Raw genomic sequence first — 25556 nt, 5'->3', positions numbered from 1 at the left:
TTCTCTAAGGAAAGTTGTTTGTGTTCATTTGGGGGAGAGCCAGCTCAGAGTCAACTCTATTTGGTTCTTTGTTTCTGTGAAGGTATGAAGGCTGAGAAAACAAGCGGTTGTCTAGAGAATTCACATGGGAAAATAATAACTTAAAAAGCTTTAGGCACTAACTAGTTAATGATCCATCAACAGCAAACTGATAGGCCTACCTCTTCCTTTAGGGGGTCGTGGTGATGGTGAACTGTAGGACCCTGTTCCCTTAAGGGCAAAGGAAGCCCCCCTCATCTAATGGTCTCTTCTCTCAGCCGGGCAGCTCTGCTTATAGGGCCTGTCTAGAGGCAAGGCCTCCAAGTATGGGGGAATGGGTTCTTTTCAGCCTGGTTTTGGGGTCAGACCTGCCAGTGCAGTTAGGGTGGTCTTGGAAGGTGGACAATTTTTCTAGCCTTGTCCCCAGCTAGGTCTCTGCCCCAGAAGGTGCAGGTCCTGGCTCCAGGGCCTGAAGGATCCAGGCCTGCCTTACTAACACCACCACGAGGAAGGCGCCCTGCTGCGAGCACTTATTTGCATCCAAGTGTTTGCCCCGAGACTGGGGCTCACGTGCTCGAGGTCACACAGTCTGGGGCTCTGCAGGGACCCAAGCGGGGAGGAAGCCCCGTCTCGGGTGGGCAGGTGCCTGGGTACGCTGGCTGAGGCGGTAGGCGCTCTGGAGAGGCTGAGCCCTTGCCGCCACCACAACTCTCTCATAGCCCCTGGACCTCATTTGCGGGTGCAGGCCTCGGCTTGGGCCAGGACCCCTTCCCTAGGGTCCGTCTCTTGCAGCAAGGTTCCCAAGCCGCCCCCTCCCCAATTCCCTGCTGGCCCCACAGCGCTCCGGCCTCCCCGGGCCCAGCCATCCGGCCTTGCTAGCCCGGCGCTGGGGGCGGGCACCTGCCCCCACCCCTCAGCGTCCCCTCCCCTTCACTTCCCCCTCCCCTTGTTCCCTCCCTCCCCTCCCCCCGCGGTGAGGCGGCGGCGGCGGCGGCGGCGGCGGCCGAGGCTGAGGCGGCGGCGGCGGCAGCGGCGGGCGGGGCTCGACTCGGGCTCCGCGGGCGGGCGGGCGGACATGGCGGCCAACATGTACCGGGTCGGAGGTAGGAAGGCTCGGCCCGACCCGGCCCGTCTGGGAGCGGGCTCCGGGAGTGGGGGGGTCGGGGCGAGGTCATCCTCATCACTGGGAGTCACGGGCGCCCGGACGGAGGGTGCAGGGGGCGGGGGTCCGTAGAGGGGGCCGGGCTGCCCACCCCCGCCACCCTCCTCTCCCCCTCCCCCGCTTCGTGGCCCGCGAGGGACCAGGCCCACCCACACCCTCGCACCCCGCCCAGGGTTTTAGGGCCAGGCCTGTACTTGGGGGTATGAATTATCAGACGTCCCCCCCACCCCATGAAACCCCCTTGGGGGTAGGGGCCGTCGAGCCCCCTAAGAGGGTGGTCTTTCCCCGCGTGGCTTTTAGGCAGTGGGAGTTTGGAGAGGGTGGGGGGACATCCCCCCTCCTCCAGCCCTCCCCTTCATTGGGGGTGTGGGTGGGGGCAATGGGGGCCCAGCCAGGGGCACAGCTGGATAGGCCTGTTTGCGGGGACAGGGCCCCGCACCTCCCTTCGTCATTCTCCCTTCCGTTTCTCATCCCCCAAGAAAGGGGCTTAGAGAGGCCAGGGCACCGCAGGCAGGGGTGGGGAGTTGAGCTCTGCCTGGACGTTTGCTCTGCTGTCTGCCTCCTTCCCAGCCTTCTGCAGGAGAGAGAAATAAGGTCAAACAAACTTTCTCCCTACTCACGACGCCCTCCTCCCTCCTTCCTGGTAAAATAATAATTCAGATAAGTGGCGTGTTTGTGTGTGAGCCTTGCTCTTCTCTGCTCATTAGCCGAGCTCCTTGATGGATGGTGGAATGGTGGTGGGAATGGCCTGGCTAAATGAGGCCACTTTGCAGAATAGAGAAGGGAAAGAGGCACTAAGATAGATAATAGCAATGCAGCCCAGCCTCTCAAATAAACACACAGTGGGAAGTTTCCAGTGAGCCTATTAGATGAGAGGAAAAGCCCATTGGGAAATTTTTATCCTTTTTGTTGAAAGGCTGCAGCAATTTCTTTATAAGACCCTAATTGGATCAGAATTAAATATGGTAGTATGGTATTAAAAAGACTGATATCACCTCCGGAGATCTCTGCCTCTCAAAAAGTGACCCCTCTCCTTTTTCCTCCCTCATTTTCCTAGGTAGAGTTGTAAAAAAGTTTGTCAGTGTGCTTCTCTGCTCTGCTCACCTGTTTTCTTCTTTTTTTTTTAAGTTGGTGATTGAAATGTACTTTGGGCTGCTAAGCCTTTCAAGACGCTCTGAATTTGTCTTAGGTCAATAGTTTTATGTGAGAAGCATACTCCAGGGCAGATTGGATTGGAGTGAAAAAAATGTGGAAGCAGTTATAGTATGAAAGACACATGTTTAGTTATCGCTAACTACTCAATGATAAGAGGTGTCTTTTTGCTTATTATTAAAGAAATGACACGTGTAGGACAAAAGTCTAGGAGAACTTGAATAAAACGTTAATTTAAATGAAAATACCAGGAAAATAAGGGCCTTTGAATGGTAGGCACATGAGAGAATATTTTAAGTCTGCTTTTAGAATTACAGGAGTGCTTCATTTTGAATGTGAATTATCTAATATAAAAAGTCATAGATTGACAAATGTGAACTTTCTGTTGAAAACATTAAGCTCTTTACTTCTTTTAATTACAGATTATGTCTACTTTGAGAATTCCTCCAGCAATCCATACCTCATCAGAAGGATAGAAGAACTCAACAAGGTATATACTGAGTGTTCTTGATTCTAATATTAAGAAATATTTTTTTTCATTGAAGATAGTTGCGTAAAGGGCATAAGAGGTGATTTTACTTTCAATCCCAGACTCTTTGAAAATAGAGATTTCAAATTAGAGAGTTATGCAGGATTCTGAATATTCTTTGCTTTTTATAATTACGTCCGCTATCAAACGTCGGTACTGAATATGTAATATCTGCAGATTTCTTCAAATTGCTTGGAGCTTTTCAGAGCAGGTCACTGCTGTAACTCAGTCCCTTTTTATACTGGACTCATAATTTGTGTTTCTCCCTTTTTAGTGAATTAAGTTTTTCCTCTTTCAGCTTTAGAGGAAGGAGTTAGGCAATATAATACTGAAAGAAATTTATAAAATTCTAAACTGGGCTAACTAATAAGAACACAGTTTTGGTATAATGTAAAGTGGCTTTTTGCACCTTACGCCCAAGTAAATAAAACTTTTACATTAAGGTTTGTCCCTGATCATAGGTGTCCAGGACATCAGAAGCATTATGACTGTTGGCAGTAGCTGAACTTTTACAATGGAGACACTCAAACAGTCATAAACAACATGGACCATAGAATTCTGATGGTTCAGAGTGTTTGTGCAGCTAGTGAGAATTCATATTGTTAAAATGTTTGGGACTGTCTAGTTAATACTTTTCCCCCAAAAACACCATCTGGAGGAGTTCCCTGGTGATGTAGCAGATTGGGGATCCTGCATTGTCATTGCTGTGGCTAAGATCACTGGTGCAGCTTGGGTTCTACCCCTGGTCTGGGAAATTTTGTATGCTGCAGGTGCAGCCAGAAAAAAAAAAAGCCAACCCCTAAACAAACAAAAATCACCATCTGGAGACTGAGTCCCAGGAAGCCAGTTCTGGCCAAAGGCATGCCTGGCTTATGAGCCTCCAGATCTTGATTTGCTTTTGGGGATACCCTGGGGACCTTGCATTTGAAAAACTTCCGTGGTGTTTGAGACCACTACGAGTGAAGAGAATGGTTTTAGGATTAGATTGATCTGAGGCTGGGAACTGTTGAGGTGTTCTGATGTGCTTCTCTTTTATGTTATTGATGTAAAGTATAAGAATTTAGGCAGCTCCTAACAGATAACAGTATCATTTTAGAGTTTAAAGGGAAATATTGGCCTATGAGACTTGTATTTTGTGTGTGTGTGTGTGTGTGTGTGTGTGTGTGTTTTTAGGGCCGCACTTGTGGCTTATGGAGGTTCCCAGGCTAGGGGTCTAATCGGAGCTGTTGCCGCCAGCCTATGCCAGAGCCACAGCTATGCCAGATACAAGCCGTGTCTTCGACCTACAACAGAGCTCACGGCAATGACAGATCCTTAACCCACTGAGCGAGGCCAGGGATCAAACCCTCAATCTCATGATTCCTAGTCAGATTCGTTTCCACTGTGCCGGGATGGGAACTTCTATTCTCTGGCGGCTCTCTGCTTTGTTCATTGGGCTCTAAGTGCAGTAAAGTCTTTCTTGGCTCTTTATCACAGGTACCCACCGTAGGACTGTGTAATTGTTTCCAATCACCCATACCTTGCTTTTTTTTCCATATCATTTATCACCTTCAAATATACATAATGTATTTACAGGCATACTTCAGAGATATGGGTTCAGTTCAGACCATTGCAATAAAGCACATATTCCAGTAAAGCTGGTCACATGAATTTCTTAGTTTCGCAGTGCATATGAAAGTTATATTTGTTCCCATACTGTAGTCGATTAAGCATTATGTCTAAAAAAAGATATACATGCCTAATTAAAAATACTTTATTGCTAAAAAAATGCTAACCATCATCTGAACCTTCAGCGAGTTGTAACACAGCATCGTATATCACTGATCACAGGTCACCATAACAAATACTTGTTTTTTGTTTTTTTTGGCTTTTGGTTTTTTTTTTTGGCTGCACCCACTGCATGCGGATATTCCTGGACCAGGGGTCGAAGCCATGCCACAGCAGTAACAACAGTGGATCCTTAACTGCTAGGCTATCAGGGAACTCCCAGGAAATAAAATAATAATGAAAAAGTTTGAAATATTGTGAAATTTACCAAAATGTAGTAGACACAAAGTGAGCAAATGCTGTTGGAATAATGGCACCCATAGACTTGCTTGACCCAGGGTTGTCATAAACCTTCATTTTCTAAAAAAAACTGCAGTATCTGTGAAGTGCAGTGAACCAAAGTGCAATATAATGAAGTGTGTCTGTATTTTCATTGCCTCTTTTCCCAAACTAGAGTGTAAGCTATGTGTGTAGTGATCTTTTCTGTTCACTAATGCATCTCAAGTGCCTTAGAATAGTGACTGCCACACAGTGAAGGCATTCAGTAAATATTTGTTGAATTAATGAATTTCTCAGGTACCTGATGTTAAAACTTGTACATGGCTTTACTCTTTACAAAGTACTTTGGTTCAGTCATCTTACAAATATTTCTAAGGATCTGCTTGCCATCTGCCAGGTAATTTTAGATATGCACTTTTAGGAATTGAAGGATGAACAAAATTAGATCTAGTAGTGGGGGAGACGCATATCAACCAAATAATCGTACGAGCAAAAGGTAAATTGTTTCTTTGGAGTTCCTGTCATGGCTCAGTGGTTAATGAACCCAACTAGCATCTGTGAGGACAGGGGTTGGATCCCTGGCCTTGCTCAGTGGGTGAAGAATCTGGTGGTGCCAGGAGCTGTGGTGTAGGTTGCAGACGTGGCTCGGATCTTATGTTGCTGTGGCTGTGGCATAGACCAGAGGCCACAGTTCTCATTGGACCCCTAGCCTGGGAACCTCCATATGCCGCAAGCGCAGCCCTAGAAAGACCAATAAGTAAATAAAAAAAGAAAAGAAAATTGCATATGTGCTAAGTTTATAAATGTCAGAGCATGGTATTCTGGAAGGGTATAACCTGGGGATTCCCATTTGTTATCTCTTTTTTTTTTTTTTTTTTGTCTTTTTGCTATTTCTTGGGCCACTCTCGCGGCATATGGAGGTCCTCAGGCTAGGGGTCGAATCGGAGCTGTAGTCTCTGGCCTACGCCAGAGCCACAGCAACGTGGGATCCGAGCCGAGTCTGCAACCTACACCACAGCTCACGGCAACGCCGGATCATTAACCCACTGAGCAAGCGCAGGGACCGAACCCGCAACCTCATGGTTCCTAGTCAGATTCGTTAACCACTGCGCCACACACTGCGCCACGATGGGAACTCCTGACACTCTTTTATCATTGTATTACCATTCACTTCAAAAGTTCCTCACCTTCCCTAGATCCTCCCCTTCTCCCTGCCCCTCTGCTTTCAGCAAAGAGTCATTAATAAACAGTCCTTAAGTGACTAGGGATGACTGAACTGTGAGAGAGGAGATTCTCTGTAATTTCAGGGAATGGCAGTTTGAATGGATGGAGTATTGGTAAAAAGGAACTGTGATTGACTAATCAGTACTATGTATTTTCATGGGACCTTTCTTTCTGAAGGGATGTGAAAGACATTTTATTTTTGTTTTTTTGGCCACACCTGCAGATATGGAAGTTCCCAGGCCAGGGATAGAACCTGCACCACAGCAGGGTCCCGAGTCATTGCAGTGATAATGCCAAATCCTTAACTCATTATGCCACAGGGGAACTTTAAGAGATCTCTCTCTCTCTCTCTTTTTTTTTTAATGGTCAGCCATGGGGGATATAAAGTTCTTGGGCCAGGGATTGAATCCAGGCCATAGCTGTGGCAATCCTGGATCCTTTAACCCACTGCACTGGGCCAGGGATTGAATCCGTGCTTCCACAGTGACCCAAGCCACTGCAGTTGATTCTTAACCCACTGTGCCATGGCAGGAATGACGAGAGATCTCATTGTATTTATTTATTTATGGCCACACCTGCGGCATGTGGAAGTTTACATGTGGGATTGAATCAGAGCTGAAGCTGAGGCCTAATCCACAGCCACAGCAACATCAGATCCAAGCCGCATCTGCGACCTGTGCTGCAGCTTGTGGCAGGCAATGTTGGATCCTTAACCCACTGAGTGAGGCTTGGGATTGGAAGTGCATCCTCAGAGACACTGTGTTGGGTCTTTAACTCACTGAGGCACAACGGGAACTCATTCTAAATAATTCATGAAACAAATATTTCTTGAGCACTTCCTGTATAACAGGCACTATGCTAGGCTCAGAGATACAGCAGTGACAAAATGGACATAGTCTCTGCCCACACGGAGTCTACATTCTCATGAGGGAGACACATGGAAGGTTAAGTTAACTGGTATAAAGAAAACAGTGATAGTGTTAACTTCTTGAAAGGAAATAAGCAAGAGCCTTGACATACAGAAAGAGTTCCCTTCGCTTGGATAGGGAGTGAGGGACTTTAAGGACATTGAAATTAAAGTTTGAAGGATGAAAAGGAGGGAGCCGGGGAAGAGGGGCCATGGAAGTTCCAGAAAGGCTCTGAGTGGGTCAGAGGTCAAGTTGGCTAAGTGGGGAAAGTTAACATGATTGGAAAATCTGAAGATTGAATTTAAGAGCCCTTCATATATTCGAATTGATAAGCCAAGAAAAGGGATATTAATCTATTTTATAAGTTTATGATTAGAAAATTGACTTTTACAGAATGATGGTGCCTTTTTTTTTTTTTTTTTTTTTAAAGATCCTATTTGAACTGTTACTTGCTCAGTTGGAAAGCAAGACTACTGTATTTCTTTTCCTTTATGTTTGCTTATTTTTTTTGCTTGTTGCTTTTAGGGCCATATGTGCAGCATGTGGAAGTTCTCAGGCTAGGGGTCAAATTGGAGCTGCAGCCACTGGCCTATGCTACAGCCACAACAACACAGGATCTGAGCTGCGTCTGTAACCTACACCACAGTTCCCGGCAGGACAGACCCTTAACCCACTAAGCGAGGCCAGGGATTGAACCTGCGTCCTCATGAATGCTAGTTGGGTTAATTATCACTGAGCCACAATGAGAACTCCTTCTTTTTTTTTAAGTGAAAAAATTTTTGCTCCTACTGTACGGCACAGGGAATTATGTCCAATCTCTTGGGGTAGAACATGATGGAAGATAGTATGACCCATCATATATGTAAGATTGGGTCACTGCTGTACAGCAAAAATTGACACACTGTAAATCAACTATAATTAAACGAATATGGAGCAAAAAAAATAAAGATAAATAAAGTTGCTTGAGCTAAAAATTTTTTTTCTATTAGTTTTTTCTCTTGAACTTTCTGCAAAACTAAATATATCGATGAACACAGTTCAACACTGTTTATCTTACATTCTCTCTTTTCCTCTCCCTAATTTGTGCTCTGACATAGTGAAGATGATCTTTTGGAGGAAGGATCTCTTGCTTGGGAACTTCTGCATGCTGAGAGTGTGGCAAAAAAAAAAAAAAAAAAAAGAAAACATTTTGCTAAGTTTTAGTCACTAAAATCGGTTGGGTGTTGCTCTTCTAAAGATTTAGCCTGCATGCATGTTGAAGGAAAGCTTTGTGTACATGATAATGAGGATAGAGTCTCAGGAAGTTTAGGAAAAAAATGTGGATAAATTTAATATTATTCTCTCTTTTTTTTTGGCCTGTTATGTTGAGCACTTACTATGTCTTACATATCTGTATGTCTTATTAGCCATCCAGTGTGCTCTGAGATTCATTGTAATGTTTTGGGTCTTTTTTATTTTTATTTTTTTTATTTGCTGGGGAGAGGGGAGCCACTAACTTTTTGAGCACCTAATCCTGTCCTCTACCTGCAAACTCTATTTCCACACATAATTTTGCACATAATTTGAGGAGACTCTTCAAAGCCCTTTTATGGATCCCAAATTAAGACCCCTCCTGACCTGAAGATCTGTTGGGAATAAGGACAGAAATTGGGATGATTCCTTTCTATTCTTTTGTTTGAGCAAACCATGGACTTTGCAAATGTAAAGTGGTTTGTTTTGTTTTTTGATAGTATACTTTCTAAGTCTGGGATGGAAATGAACGTGAGTATGAGGTTGACTAAACGCCCCTTATTGTTGGAGGATGTTTTACTAAACGTGTTTGACAGAATAGAGATTTAAGAGGCTGAAAGCTAAACGGAGAAAAGAACACAGGAAAGAACTTGCTGTTCATTGTAGGTTCTTCTCTACACCTCTCTCCACTTTCTCTACCTGTGGGTTTTGTTCAGGTCTTTCCTTTTTTCAGGCTACTTAGTCCTCCAGGCTTCATCTGTTGGACTCCTTCTTTACTAGCCAACTAGGGACCCTGCGTCCCCTTTCCTCCTTGAAGCTTTTTCTGCCCTTCCCCCAGCAGGTGGTACTTACTGCCTTCATGAGTGAGAAGGGAAAGGAAGGAGTAAAGGAAAATACTGCTGGGGATTTGTCAGGAATGTTTTACCTTTATGCTTCAGTTGCGGGGAATTGGTGAAGGTTTCCGGATGAGGGGTACGATTACAACTGGGCTTTGGAAGGTTGGAGAGTTGATGACACGTGAACATGCATCCTTGTTGGAGTGGGGGCTCCAGGAGGGCAGTGCTTTGCAGGTGCTGGAGCAAATAGAAAGAGTGCAAAAGAAATTTGGTGAGTTGAAAGAATACCCAGACTTTATATATATATACAAAACGTTTAACCTAGGTTTTAGAGCTGTGCTTCTTAAACTGTTCGTGGTGGAGAATTTTTAAGAATTTTCACTTAGACTGCTTTTGTAAAATTAAAAAGATAGTAGGAAAATGAAATTTAAAGCAGGATTAAGAGTTCTCCTGTGGCTCAGTGGGTTAAGGATCTGGTATTGTCACTGCTGTGGTGTGAATTGTATCCTTGGCGTGGGAACTTCTGCATGCCCCGGGTGTGGCCAAAAAAAAAAAAAAAGGAAAAAGTAGGATTATAAAAATACAAGCTCCGTTTTTCATTATTGGTTCAATAGACATAAAATTAACTCTCAAATACAATGACACTCGTTCTTTATTTCTGTACTCATTTCATTACACAGTAACAGGGTCCCAATTTCAGTAGCTCAGCTTTAGAGGAATGGTCTAGAGTGTGTGTGTGTGTGTGTGTGTAGTGAAAGAGGAATACTGTAGTTATAAGATACCTATTGGCTAAGTGTGTACGTGGTTCAGAAAAGAATATTTATTTTAGGGCCACACTCACTGCATATGGAGGTTCCCAGGCTAGGGGTCTAATCAGAGCTACAGCTGCCAGCCTACGCCACAGCCACAGATCCAAGCTGCGTCTGCAACCTACATCACAGCTCACGGCTCCTTAACCCACTGAGTGAGGCCAGGAATCAAACCCACAACCTCATGATTCCTAGTTGGATTTGTTTTTGCTGTGCCACGATGGGAACTCCTTGCTGTTTGTTTTTAACATGCTTCTGTCTCAAGAAGGCAAAAATGATAAAGCACCAAGAGTTCCCTCATGGTGCAGTGGGTTAATGATACATTGTTGTCACTGCTGTGGCATGGGTTCCTTCCCTGGTCCAGGAACTCCCACATGCCCAGGATGTGACCCCCCCAAAAAGGTAAAGCACTGACAATTGAAGTCATTGACAGATTTTATTTACATGGAAATATTGGCCTATTCATATAGCAGAATGCTAGGTCATTACTGTAGGAGGATGTATTTGGTCACGATATTGTGAAATACAGAAGCACTTTGGTTAGGATTTAATATCATTTCATTTTTAAGGGGCAATATTTCTACAAGATTATTTCTCACTTTCAAATACTGCCGCTGAACTTCATGAAATTGACACGTTCATTGCAGCACATATATATTCTTATTTTTGTCTGAATATATCTGTAAGCCCAGAGAAATTATAAAATTTTTTTCTCAAATTTGTTTGAAATTGGAAATTACAATAGCATTTTATTGTAATCTGTGTATTTTTACAATGAATTTTGTAGTGAATGATTGATCTTGAAAGCTCTCAGAATTCATAAAGAATAGAGAGCAGGAGTTTGGGCCCCAGCTGCAGTAAATTACAACCTAACTGAATATTGATTGTATTCTAGACTGTAGTCAAAAAGAAATAAGAGCCTCAATGTTCACAACAACTCAAGATTTTAATACTTTCATATGTGAAGGTGAGCTAAGTACTACCAAGAATATTGACCATTATGGACTCATACTCCCTTGGGCTGAGAATGTCTTTCCAAGTTGTTTGGTCCACCCTGCGTGATGGCTGCGCTACACCTGCAGAGCTTTGCCACCAGTCAAATGTGGGGTGTTTAGGAGAGGGCTGGGTGATTTTGCACTTAGCCTGTGCTTCTGGGAGTGGGTTTGGAGGACATTTGTTTAACCATCTTATTTCATTTTATTTTATTTTTTTGTCTTTTTAGGTCTGAACCTATGGCATATGTTCCCATGCTAGGGATCAAATCAGAGCTACAGCTTCTGGCTACACCTGCACAGTCTCAGCAACGCTGGATCTGAGCTGTGTCTGTGATTTACACTGCAGCTCACAGTAATGCTAGATCCTTAGCCCATTGAGTGGGACCAGGGATCGAGCCCACATCCTCATGGATACTAGTCGGGTTCATTACCACTGAGCCACAATGGGAACTCCATTGTTTAACTATTTTACTTTGTGGCTTTTTAAAATTTGGGAATTGGTTTCTTAAGGTTAATCAGATTTAACTATGTCTGGCATTAGTCATTAAAGCTGTCTGATCACTTTAGTTTAATTGGTACTAGTGAGTTATTTTATGTTTGACATTTCAGTTTCCCTTGGAACCTTTACAAATGTTGCTTGTCCTTATTTTATTTTATTTTTTGTCTTTTTGCCTTTTCTAGGGCCGCTCCTACGGCAAATGGAAATTCTCAGGCTAGGAGTCTAATCAGAGCTGTAGCCGCTGGCCTCTACCAGGGCCATAGCAACGCGGGGTCCGAGCTGCATCTGCAACCTACACCACAGCTCACGGCAACGCCAGATCCTTAACCCACCGAGCAAGGCCAGTGGTCGAACCCACAACCTCATGGTTCCTAGTCGGATTCGTTAACCACTGCGCCACGATGGGAACTCTGCTTGTCCTTATTTGAATGTTTTAGCTCTCTGATTATCTTGGAGTTGTGGTTGGCACAGTGTAAATGAGAATGATCTTGTAATTGTGCTGTCTCTAGTTTTGTTTTTATAAACTATTTGAATCTAATGTTCAGTACAGATGACTTTTATTTTTCTTATTTCTTAGACTGCAACTGGCAACGTGGAAGCAAAAGTAGTGTGCTTTTATAGACGACGAGATATTTCCAACACGCTTATAATGCTTGCAGACAAGCATGCTAGTAAGTTAATTGTCTTTTTCTTGGAGAATTAAAACGTGTATTAAGTCTTTCATTTTCCATGATATGAGGAAAAGTATGTTTTGTTATCTCTAGCTTTTCGGTTTCCCATTTTCTTCTTAGTTTAGATGGGAGTAGGTTTTTGGGTGGTGCTTGGATTTAGTCTATGTATTTTTAGGATGCATCGTATACGTATTAATTAGTCAAAATGTTGAAATAGAAATCTTTGCAGATAGGCTTTAGCAGACAGACAGGGCAGTGTTTTGCCATCTGTCATTTTCCATGGTGGTTTGGAGGTTCGAATGTGAGGAATTTAGACTTCACTGGCTTTTCGGAGGAGTTTTTTTTTTTTTTTCCTCCTCTCTAAAACAACTGGGTTATATTTATAGTTTCAAAATCCTGAGTATTTATTATATGTTTATAGTATATGGTATGTATGGAAAAAAATAAGTTTACCAGAGAAAGAAGTGGAAAGTGGTAGATATGGAAAATATCCTGTAGGTAGCAATTCTGAGTGTTTCTTTGTAGTTTAACCTTTAATATGTGCTCCCCCCCACCCCCAGCAATAGTTTTGACATATTTTAGCCCTTTAGATTTTTTGTAAACAACAATCATAAAAGTGATTTAAATTTTAAGAAGGAGTATAAGTATTTTATTTTGAAAGCCATTTTCATCCTACAAAATAGGTAATGAGACTAGGACCATACATACGTATGTGTATTTTTCAGTTTAACATTGTGATGTGTCAAACTTTGCTCTTGGGGATCCTGAAGCTTTTGAAGTATTTTGATTATTGGGGAAGGGAGATTGTGGTGTGCACAGGAATGACTTTCTTGCTGTGTCACCAGTTTAACCAAGCAGATTGGTTGTCTCATAAGTTAAATTCCTGCTATATTTTCTGCTGTATTTCAGTGTTTTTCCATTTCTTGCTATTTTTTAGAGAAGATGTTAGTTATGATATGGGTTCTGTAATATTTACAAATTATATATTGACAGATTCAGGGCTATTGTATTTGTTCCTCATGTATGAGACGAAAATACTGCTTTTTAAAAAGACACTAGGAGTTCCCTTGTGGTGCAGGGGGTTAAGGATCCGGTGGTATCACTGCTGTGACTTGGCTCACTACTGTGGCTCAGGTTCAGTCCCGGGCCTGGGAACTTCCACATGCTGTGGGCATGGCCAAAAAATAAAAAATAAAATGGCTCACTAATCAGTTGTTTTAGCTAAAGCCAAAATCTATAAATTAAATGTGTTTTTAATGTATCAATGCAAAATTATTTGGGTTTTATTCACCATTTACAATGTAAACTGAAAAAGATAAAATGTCTCATTTATATTCATGTACTTTTGGATTTTATTTAGCTTCTAAAGTTGTTTTTGGAAAGATAGTAGGGTGTGAAGATTGTTAGGGGTTCTGCTGACTGTTCATGAGGGTCTCTTGGTGCTGGGTCTTTTAGGCTTGGAGATGTAGAAAATAAGTTTTTTTTTTTTTTTCCATCTTTTGTCCTTCTTTTTTGTCTTTTGTCTTTTTGTCTTTTGTCATACGGGGGTTCCCAGGCTAGGGGTCAATTTGGAGCTGTAGCTGCGGGCCTACACCACAGCCACAGCAACTCGGATCTGAGCCGTGTCTGTGACCTACACCACAGCTCATAGCAATGCCAGATCCTTAACCCATTGAACAAAGCCAGGGATTGAACCTGCATCCTCATGGACCCTTGTCGGGTTTGTTAACCACTGAGCCATGATGGGAACTCTCAAAAATTAGTTTTTTCAGAAATAATTAGGCTCTCAGGATTGACTCATAAAAATGAAATTTTAAGAAACTTAAGAATCAATCAAATTCTATAATGACAGTCATGTACTTTAAAGAAGGACCTGGGGTCAAGTTCTGGTTGGTTACTTGCTGTTTGCCTTGGGAAAATTTCTTAACTTTTCATTCTTCTGCTTTCTCCTCATTTCTAAAATGAAGTTGAAAACAATTACCTTGTTTTGTTTTATATATATATTTTACCACAAACAAACAAAAAAAAAATTGAGGGAAAAATTATGCCAGTATTGATGTGAGGATTAAATGACCTAAGGAATGGCTCATAATGGGTGCTTAATAAATGTCAGTTTTTCTGCCTCCTTATCCATTTGTAGATCATTGCTTTGGGTGGATTATTTCTGTCTACATTTACTGTTTTTCTTCCCCTAATTACTGATTTTTACTCTTAAAGGTAACTCTTTATCTGTGTATGATGGAGTTAGAGGTATCATCTGTGTTTCTGTTGGTATTGACTAAAATTTCAGGTGGGGAGAATAAAATTGCCTCAGTGATTCATGCTTTATAAAGAGGTTTTGGGAATTCTCTTGTGGCGTAGTGGTTTAAAGATCTGGCGTTGTCACCACAGCAGCTTTGGTCACTGCTGCAGTGGCACGAGTTTGATCTCTGGCCCAGGAAAGGACAAAAAAAGAAAAAAAAAAAAAGAAAAAGAGGTATTAAGGGAGGATTAATGGAGAGATACATATTACAGAGATTTCAAAAGTATAGTCCTGAATATAAGTGCCACTTAATTTCCCTGAGCCTTAGTTTTTCCATCTGAAGAACTTTCATCTTTCCATTGTGGACTTCTTTAAAACTTCTTATTTCAGGAAATTTCATATGTACAAAAGTACAGGACTTCCCTGACAGTGCAGTGGATTAAGGATCCACAGTTGTCACTGCTACGACCCAAGGAACTGACTGGCCTGGGAACTTCCACAACCAAAAACCAGAAGCTTCTAAAAGAGACTAGTGTAAGATACTTGATGTTCCCATTATTCTGCTTTAAGAGTTATTAATACATTAATACATGACCTTTTACTTCACCTAGGCCTCTACTTATCCCATTATTTTGAAGCTCATTAGAGAAATCTTAATATTCCATCTGTAAACATTTCAGTATGTATTTCTAAAAGATAGTGGCCTCATTCAAACTTAAGGAGCATGCCAAAAATACACAAGAAACTCCAGTATACCCCTTTACCCAGATTTAGCAATTAACATTTTATCATTCTTGATATACTTCTTTTTTTCCTCCTGAACCATTTGAAAGTTGGAGATGACTGTGTGTTTTTCCTAAATGTAAGGAAATTCTTTTACCTAGCCGTAATAGAGTTTTTTTTTTTTTTTTTTTTTTCTTTTGGCTGCCCCGTGGCCATATGGAATTCCTGGGCCAGGGATCATATCCGGACACAGTTGCAACCTGTGTTGCAGGTGCAGCAACATCAGATCCTTTATAACCCACTGTGCTGGGCTAGGGACGGAACCTGTGTCCTGGCACTGCAAAGACACTGCTGATTCCCTTGCGCCACAGTGGGAACTCCATAACCACAATACAGTAAACATCTCAGGAAACCTAATATTTACACAAAACTGTTATCTCATTTACAGTTGTTATTCAAATTTTGTGTCTCAACAATGTTCTGCATAGCTGTATATTTTTTCTTAAGGGTAAAACTTAGGCACACACATTGTAAGTTATTGTCACGGTTCCTTCATAAGGAATCAGTTCCTCAGTCTTGTGTGTGTGTGTTTTTTTTTTTTTTTTTTCTTTTGTCTTTTTGCCTTTTCTAGGGCTGCTCCCATGGCAAATGGAGGTTCCCAGGCTAGGGGTCTAATCAGAGCTGCAGCCGCTGGCCTACGCCAGAGCCACAGCAACACGGGATCCGAGCCATGTCTGTGACCTACACCACCGCTCATGGCAATGCAGGATCCTTAACCCACTGAGCAAGGCCAGGCATCAAACCTGCAACCTCATGGTTCCTAGTTGGATTCATTAATCACTGTGCCACGATGGGAACTCCCAGTCTTTGTGCTTTTTGAACTTAACATTTTTGAAGAAAACAGGCCAGTTATTTTGTTGAATATGACTTAACTTGTATTCATCTGATGTTTCCTCATAATTAGATTCAGGTTGTGTATTTTTTATAGGGGTGTCATATAGGTGATGATGTTTTCTTCTCAGTATTAGGACAAACCCACGTAATTGGATTTGTCCTGATAATGGTAATGTTAGATTTGATGACTTGGTTAAGGTGGTGGTCCTTTGTATTTGGGGGCAGATACTTGGCAATCGTGTAAATAACATCTTCTTGGTCAAACTTTAACCTACTTGTTTTAGCATCCATTGATCACTTAGGATTCTGTAAACATTAGCGTTATCAAGCAGTTTACACATTTTTTCTTTTCCTGTCTTTTTAGGGCCACACCCTTGGCATATGGAGGTTCCCAGGCTAGGGGTTGAATCTGAACTGTAGCTGTTGGCCTACGCCATAGCCGTAGCAACAAGGGATCTGAGCTGTGTCTGTGACACAGCTCATAGCCATGCCGGATCTTTAATTCACTGAGTGAGGCCAGGAATTGAACCTGCATCCTCATGGATATTTAGTTAGATTTGTTTCTGCTGAGCCACAATGGGAATTCCTCTCTCCTTTTTTTTTTTTTTTTGTTAGGACATTCTCTTATCTAATGCCAGCCATGATGATAATTTATGTACCTATTCATATTTTGCAAAATTTTCTATTAATGCCTTGTATAGCCAAAAAAAAAAAAAAAGAATATAAGCTGTCTTTTTGTGGTATTAACAATCATTGATTGATGAATACCTTAATCTGTTTATTCATTAAAGTCATAAAATTGTGCTTTTAAAACTGTCATTCCCTCATTTGTTGGATGAAATATTTCTATGAAGAGAATATTCCCTCTGTCAACTATTAGGTTATTCTTGAGTTTCTTATCTTGTAGGAAAGGTAGGTTAAGTACTTGATATGGTTTATCCTCTTTTTAGTTACCAGTTTTCAAAAATGATGAAGTGGTTCCTGGAATCCTCAAAGAACCTCAGTTTATTCCTTTTTTAGTTTAATCATGGACTCGAGGATTTGGGCATATTTGATATTTATTATAGATTATTATCATTATTGATATTTTAATGGTCTCATCTTTAGCCAATGGGGTTTACGTAGGTTTGTTCTTGAATTATATGAAAGTTCTCAGGCTAGGGGTTGAAACAGAGCTACGGTTGCCCACCTACACCACAGCCACAGCTGTGGCATCTGGGACTTATACCATTGAGCAAGGCCAGGGATCGAACCCGTATCCTCATGGTTCCTATTTGGATTCTTTTCTGCTGCACCACGACGGGAACTCCCCGCATCCTTTTAGATATAGTCAGGCTCATTACCCCGAGCCACGATGGGAACTCCTCTTGAATCATTTTGAAATGATCCTGTGGTCCTACTTGATTTCTGATTTGATAAGATGTTCCATGCTCTTTTATGCTTCTTGCTCCAGACCTGTGTTTCCATGGAGTCTTGTTTACTGGTAAGTAATCTTGGAGACTACAATGTGAGTGTTAGGGATAGACTCTCTTTTCAGAGAGAGTGATGCCTAGGTTGTCTGTACTTAACAAATTGGGTTATTTTGTAGTGTGTTCTTCAGAATCAAAAGAAATCTGACTCGAGAACTTGTTACCCTTCTTCTTTTCTAAGGTAGTTTAGCTAAAAGCTGATATACATACTTTGTGTTTTAAAAAGCAATCTTGGAGTTCCTATTGTGGCTTAGTGGTAATGAACCCAAAGAACCTGAGTAGTATCCAGGAGGATGTGGGTTTGAGCCCTGGCCTTGCTCAGTGGGTTAAGGATCTGGCAGTGCCCTGAGTGGCAGGCGTGGCTTAGATCCTGCGTTGCTGTGGCTGTGGTGTAGGCTGGTAGCTGTGGCTCTGATTCAGCTGCTAGCTCGGAATTTACATATGCCGTTGGTGCAGCCCTAAAAAGCAATACATAAATACATGAATGCATGCATGCATGCATGCATGCATGCTATCTTGATTTCCTTAATCCATTGGAAATGGAATTTCACAGTAAAGGAGTAGTGCCAGTTTGGGATGGACATGGTTCTTTGGACTCATGGACTCTGAAAATGAAGAATTTCATTAGTACTTTTTATGGCCTTTCACATACTGTTGTTTTTGTTTTTGTCTTATCTTTTTGTCTTTTTAGGGCTGCACCCACGGCATATTCCCAGGCTAAGGGTCAAATTGGAGCTGCAGCTGCCAGCCTATGCCATAGCCACAGCAGCTTGGGTTCCAAGCCGTGCCTGCAACCTACACCACAGCTCATAGCAACACTGGATCCTTAACCCACTGGTGCCAGGGATTGAACCTGTGTCCTCATGGATACTAGTTGGGTTTGTTAACTGCTGAGCCATGACGGGAACTCCCTGGATGTTTTTGATATCTTTAGTACTTTAATATTGTGGTTCTTAAAATGTAGAGCTTTAGAAAATTAAATTTTGTGTCACCTTCATTTTTAACCTGGTAGACAAAAGGGAAAATATTTCCTATACTTACAGCTGTCTTCCTTAGAATTCTTTTCCCAATTTTTCAGTTGTGTCACTTACTCTGGTCTAAGGTTGGGACATCGGGAAAAATGGCACACATGAGAATAGTTCTTTTACTTACTGAAGCTCATTCTGCTTCCCTCTGCTTTTCCATTCCAACATGCACACTCTTGGAACTCTGAGGAAGAAGAAGAGAAAGACGATAGGAAGATTAATTAATTTATTTATTTTCAGAAACACACCCGCGGCACATGGAGGTTTCCAGGCTAGGAGTCAAATTGGAGCTTTAGCTGCCGGCCTACACCTCAGCCACAGCAACATCAGATCTGAGCCGTGTCTGCAGCCTACACCATAGCTCTTGGCAATGCAGATCCTTAACCCACTGACCGAGGCCAGGGATCGAACCTCTTGGTTCCTAGTTGGATTTGTTTCTGCTGTGCCATGACAGGAACTCCTGTTTTCACTCAGAATTATAAAAGCATAATTAGCTATTGTAGCAAACTGGGGAGAAGCTAATCCTGCCTATATCAAGACCTAGTCATGTAGTTTACCAATTTGTTGATGGTTCTGATGTTTTTGTATTATTATTTTAAGTAGAATCAGAAAGCACTGTTGACACTATTCTTAAAATTTGAAATCATAAGGGTTCCCTGGTGGCTCAGCAGGTTAAAGATCCAGCAGTGTCACTGCTCTGGCTCTGGTTGCTGCTGTGGCACAGGTTCAATTCCTGGCCAGGAACTTCGTATGCTGTGGGTGCGGCTAAAAAGCATTTTTTAAAAATAATGATGTAAACCAGCTATAATGGAAAAAATAAAAATCATTTAAAAGAAAATAATGAGTTATTTCCGGATGTGGTATTATTAGACAATAGGTTATGATTTGTTTTAGTTAAAAGGTGAGGTGATTTCTTATCATATCCTGGTCTGAGTCATTATGTTCTTACAAAATGGTTTGGTGTCAAAGGGCATATTGGGAGCTTTATATTTTTTTCTCTCTCTCTCTCTTTTTTTTTTTTGCTTTTTAGGGCTGCACCCACAGCATATGGAGGTTCCCAGGCTAGGGGTCAAATCAGAGCTGTAGCTGCCAGCCTAAAACACGGCCATGGCAACACAGGATCTGAGCTGTATCTGCAACCTACACCACAGCTTGAACCTGCATCCTCATGGATGCTAGTCAGATTCATTAACCACTGAGCCATGAGGGGAACTCTGGGAGCTTTATATTTTAAGATTCATGCAGTAAACAATTCAGTATTTTATTTTATTTTTTAAATTTTTTAATTTTTTTTGTCTTTTTGCCTTTTCTAGGGCTGCTTCTGCGGCATATGGAGGTTCCTAGGCTGGGGGTCCAATCAGAGCTGTAGCCGCTGGCCTACGCCAGAGCCACAGCAGTGTGGATCCAAGCCATGTCTGCGACCTACACCACAGCTCATGGCAACACCAGATCCTTAACCCACTGAGCAAGGCCAGGGATTGAACCCACAACCTCATGGTTCCTAGTCAGATTCGTTAACCACTGAGCCACAATGGGAACTCCACAATTCAGCATTTTAAAAAGATATAGATGTTTAATTATTATAGGCTTTTTGGACTAAAAGATTTTATAAGAGTTGGCATCTTTCTTAAAAGATTTAGAACCAGTAATCACAATTGACTGTTGCTTCCAAGTACTGAAATTGGATGTTTTGATCATATGTGTTATATCCTTTTCAGCTTCTTTTCCTGGCCTTAGCACATAGTTTGTACATTCTGAGTGCTCAGTGTTAAGTTATTTAATGTTGGGGACATAGTTTTGATCATCTTTTCAGCCTTAATGTGTCTTGTTCATTATAATGTCTCTGCAAATATTTGTAGCTTTAAATTTACCAGGGGAACACATTTGAGAAACAACTAGGCTACCAGTTGTTCTATTTCAGCATTTTTTTTTTTTTTTTTTTTCCTTTTACAGCTGTGCTCATCGCCTATGGAATTTCTCAGGCTAGGGGTCAAATTGGAGCCGTAGCCGCTGGCCTACGCCACAGCCCCAGCAATGCCAGATTCGAGCCTCATCTGCAGCCTACACTGCAGCTCACGGCAATGCTGGATCCTTAACCTACTGAGTGAGGCCAGGGATGGAACCCGAGTCTTCATAGATACTAGTTGGGTTGAACCACGACAGGGAACTCTGTTTCAGCATTTTGGTTGACTGAAAAAAATCTGTGGTGATTTTATTTTATTTTTTGTGTTAGTGGTTTTAAAACATGGTCCCCAAATTCATTGACATTCTTTCCATTGATAGGTGGAGTCCACGTCTTCTCCCCTTTCATATGGGTGGGGTTGTGACCAGTACAGTATGGTGGAAGTAATGCTGTGTGATTCACAAGGCTAAGTCATAAAAGGCCATGTAGCTTCTACCTGGTTTGCTTTGAGTGTTTACTCTCAGGATATTTCTGCTTGGAACTCATATGTGATATGTGAGAAAACCAAGCTACATGGAGAGGCCATTAGTAGGTACTGTGGTTGACAGTCCTAGCTGAGCCCGGGTGACAGACATGTACCTGAAGGAGCCACCAGCTTCAGCCATTTGAGTTCCTCTTGAGGCCCCAATTATTGTCAAGCAAAGATAAGACTTGTGTGTTGTGCCTGTCAGAATTCCTTACCCACTGAACCTGTGAGCAAAATAAAATGTTTGTTTTGTGCTACTAAATTTTGGGGTGATTTATTAACTCAACAATAGATGTTGTAACTGGAACAGGACCATAATAGATTTTTTTGTTTTGGAGTATTTTCAGTGATAATTTAAAATCAATGTCTAGGATTTTGACTCCTTACTAAAAGTATTTAATGAACTATTTGTTGTTGTTGTTGTTGTTGGGGGGTGGGGACACACACTTGGCTAGGGAAGGTGGAAGTTCCTGGGCTAGGGAATGAACCTTGAGCCATAGCAGCGACCCAAGCTGCTGCAGTGATAACACCAGATCCTTATTTAACCCATTGTGCCACAAGGGAACTCCCTTATTTTTCTTTAAGTAACCTTCATTTTCTTTTGACAGACTGACTAAATGAAGAGATTTTGCCCTGATACCTTACACTGAATGTTTTCCTTATAAATGATTTTTTGGCCATATCGAGCACAAGTCAGGAAAAAATGCCACTTTATTATTCTGAAGTGAAATTCATTGATAGTATAACTTATACGTGTAAAAACCCCCTAAAACTCAATAGTATGTTCTAACTGAAATATAAGGCAAAATTGATGAGGTTAATAGACTGATAGAATATATGTTAGAATCACATGTACCGTATTTCAGTACGTGTAAATTCTGAGGCATAACAATACTACAAGGAAGGTATAATGAAATTGTGAAATGTTTGCCTGTATGCATAGAATCACTAGCAGTACAGTAGTTATAAATTAGACTGATATGTTATATTAAGAACTCTAATATTTGCTGAGATTTTTTTAAATGATACTGTTGGTAAGTTCTCAACAAAACACAATACAGTCTTTTCTATTTTTATATGATGGCTGCATTGCTCAAAAAGTCAGTTGTATAAATTTACACCCTAAATATTTTGTGTTCTCATACATAAAATGGAATTACCGCTAGTCCAGATAAAAGAATCATGTTTTTTATTGACATTAATATCCAGAGCGACATTTAGAAGTCATGCGGGAGTTTCCTTGTGGTGCAGTGGGTTAGGAATCTGGCATGGTCAGTGCAGTGGCTTGAGTCACTGCTTTAGTGTGGGTTTGATGCCTGGCCCAGGAACTTCCATATGCTATGAGTGACCACCCACCAACCAAAAAAAAATTATCAGTTCTTTGGTACTGGACTGTCTTTTGCTATATACCTATATATCTATGGGATATCTAACATCTTTGTACATCTATGAAATGTTTATACTCTTTCCATTGTGGTAGTACTGCCCTCCACTTTACCCTTTCCAAAAGACCCCTTGGGGTGTGGACTAGTACCCATTCAAGAACCATGGTCCTAAACTTATAGTATCATAAAAACTATGTCTCTATTGTTGACTATTAAATTTACTAATATTGGGAGTTCCTGTAGTGGTGCAGCAGAAACGAATCTGACTAGGAACCAGGAGGTTGTGGGTTCGATCCCTGGCCTCGCTCAGTGGGTTAAGGATCTGACATTGCCGTGAACTGTGGTGTCGGTTTCAGACGCGGCTTGCATCTGATGTAGCTGTGGCCCCTAGCTGTAGCTCCAATTAGACCTGAGAACCTCCGTATGCCGTGGGTGTGGCCCTAAAAAGCAAAAAAAAAACAAAAAACAAAAAACTAATATTCATTGTAATACTAGGAATATGGAAGTAATGCAGTGTGTACAAATTTTTAAAAACTCTAGGAGTTACCTAGTCACTCAGGAGGTTAAGGAGCTGGCATTGTCACTGCTATGGCTCAGGTTGTTGCTGTGGTACAGGTTTGATCTCTGGCCCGGGAACTTGTGTGTGATGCTGGTGCAGCCAATAAGAACCTCTTGAGAGTTCCCGTCGTGGCGCAGTGGTTAACGAATCTGACTAGGAACCATGAGGTTGCGGGTTCGGTCCCTGGCCTTGCTCAGTGGGTTAACGATCCGGCGTTGCCGTGAGCTGTGGTGTAGGTTGCAGACGTGGCTCGGATCCCTCGTTGCTGTGGCTCTGGCGTAGGCCGGTGGCTACAGCTCCGATTGGACCCCTAGCCTGGGAACCTCCATATGCCGTGGGAGCGGCCCAAGAAATAGCAAAAAGACAACAAAAAAAAAACAAAAAAAAAAAACCTTGAATTTTCCCTCATTCCTCCAAATTAGAGATTAAAGTTCCAAGTAATAAAAAATTTAAAATTATTTATATTCAGCTAGGATTCATACTGTCTTGATCTGGAATGTAAAAGAGAATTTGGAAGTACCTAGCAAATTAAAACTCAGTTTTTTGTTTATTTTGGCTGTACCTGTGGCATGCAAAAGTTCCCAGGCCAGGGATCAAACCTGTGCCTCAATAGCCACCCAAGCTACGGCAGTGACACGTACAAAACTCCAAAACTCAGTTTTTTGTTTTTTATTTTTTGCTTATCAGGGCTGCATCTGCCACATATGGAGGTTCCCAGGCTAGTGTTAGAATTAGAGCTGCAGCTGCTATCCTACGCCACAGCCACAGCAACGCCAGATCCGAGCCACATCTGTGACCTACACACAGCTCATGGCAAGGATGGATCCTTAATCCACTGAGCAGGGCCAGGGATCGAACCCACGTCCTCATGGATACTAGTTGGGATACTGGTTTGCTGAGCCAAAGGGAACTCCAAAACTCAGTATTTTTGTTACTGAATACTAATTGTAGACAAGTGCCCTAGGAAAAGTGCATGTGTGATAACAATGAAACTCAGAGAAACCTAAGTGTCCAGTAATATGAGTTCCCACTGAGGTTAAGAACCCCACATAGTGTCTGTGAGAATGCCCATTCAATCCCTGACCTCACTCAGTGGGTTAAGGATCTGGCGTTGCCACAGCCTACAGCCTAGGTAGCAGATGCAGCTGGGATCTGGTGTGGCTGTGACGTAGGTCTGCAGCTCTGTTTTGACCCCTAGCATGGGAATATCCATATGCCACAGTTAAGGCTCTAAAAAAGGGGAAGAAAAAAAAAAAAGGAAGGAAGAAACTAAGTGTCCAGCAATATGCTATTGAACTGAACAAACTTTATGTTCTGGAATGCCTTATAGCCATTTAAATGAAAAGAGATTTATGTATATCATCAAGACAGATGGCACAATATTTAATTGAATTAAATAATTAGATAGGAATTGTCTTGTGGTTCAGTGGGTCAAGGATGCAGCATTGTCACTTCAGTGGCTTGGGCTGCTGCTGTTTCATCCCTGGCCTGGGAACTAGTGCACACTTAGGGTATGGCCAAAGAAGAAAGAAAAAAATTAGAAAAGTGCAAGATATGACTGCAACTGTGAAACAAATATATTTAAAGTAAAATTTTATAGACATTTATGTGTGAATTTATGTGTATATGTGTATGTGGCAAGCATACACGTATCAGTTCTATAGAACAACAACAGTTATAAAGAACAATCAGAATAAGGCAATGTTTTGAACAGTTAAAATGCTTATTGAAGTAAAATAATGAATTAAAGAGCTAAATGATAAAGACATTGATGGATTTAAGTTATAAAAATGAATGAGAGTAGTTCCCACTGTGCCACAGTGGATTAAGGATCTGGCAGTTCCTGGCCTGGCACAGTGGGTTAAGGATCAGCCATTGCTGCAGCTGTGGCTCAGATTGGATCCCTGGCCTGGGAACTTCCATATGCCATGGGCGCGGCCAAAAAAAAGGAGAGAGAAAGGGAGGAATTATTAAAAAGAAGAAAATTTCCTCATAGATGAAGGATAAGAATCTTTAGATTAATTGGTAAAAAGATATACTCGATTTCAGAACACAAAGAAAAAACTGAAGATTTTAACATTTTTAAGAGAGGTTATCAAGAAATGAGGATCAGATTTCTTAGACACATACTAGAAGAGCAGATTCTTTAAAGTTGAGAATTCAGGAGTTCCCGTCGTGGCGCAGTGGTTAACGAATCCAACTAGGAACCATGAGGTTGCGGGTTCGATCCCTGCCCTTGCTCAGTGGGTTAACGATCTGGCGTTGCCGTGAGCTGTGGTGTAGGTCGCAGATGCGGCTCAGATCCCGAGTTGCTGTGGCTCTGGTGTAGGCCGGTGGCTACAGCTCCGATTGGACCCCTAGCATGGGAACCTCCATATGCCGCAGGAGTGGCCCAAGAAATGGCAAAAAGACAAAAAAAAAAAAAGTTGAGAATTCAGGAACGATATGATCACATAAAGGCATTTTTCAACATACAAGAAGTTTGGCACTCCTTCAATTGGTACTGTTCAATTTACTATGTTTATAGAAAGTTCATGTTACTTGTATTTCTCAGTTTAAGGATAACCAATGGAAAGATAAAGATAAATCATTTGATTTTACCTGATCTATATCACTAGACTAATAGATGATTTTAAAATTGTCTCAAAGAGACTCTAACTCATTAGAAAAGGGAAAAAATAACAATAAGGTGAATATAAAATGACCAAAATAAGTCCAAACATATCAATGACAAAAAATGTGAATGGAATA

The 25556-nt window shown here is 41.7% G+C and overlaps 1 protein-coding gene across 1 annotated transcript in view; it reads left to right on the top strand.

Annotated features, from left to right (window-relative positions):
- MTA3 (metastasis associated 1 family member 3) overlaps positions 1048–25556 on the top strand; it is a 181466-nt gene continuing 156957 nt past the window's right edge. Inside the window, 3 exon segments of the mRNA XM_021087577.1 lie at positions 1048–1121; positions 2755–2822; positions 11986–12079. Of these exon segments, the coding sequence (XP_020943236.1) occupies positions 1094–1121; positions 2755–2822; positions 11986–12079 (190 nt within the window). The 5' untranslated portion in view covers positions 1048–1093.

The sequence above is a fragment of the Sus scrofa genome, chromosome 3 (genome assembly GCF_000003025.6).
Source record: "Sus scrofa isolate TJ Tabasco breed Duroc chromosome 3, Sscrofa11.1, whole genome shotgun sequence".
NCBI classification, from domain to species: Eukaryota; Metazoa; Chordata; class Mammalia; order Artiodactyla; family Suidae; genus Sus; species Sus scrofa.
This window is presented reverse-complemented; position numbering and strand designations above follow the sequence as displayed.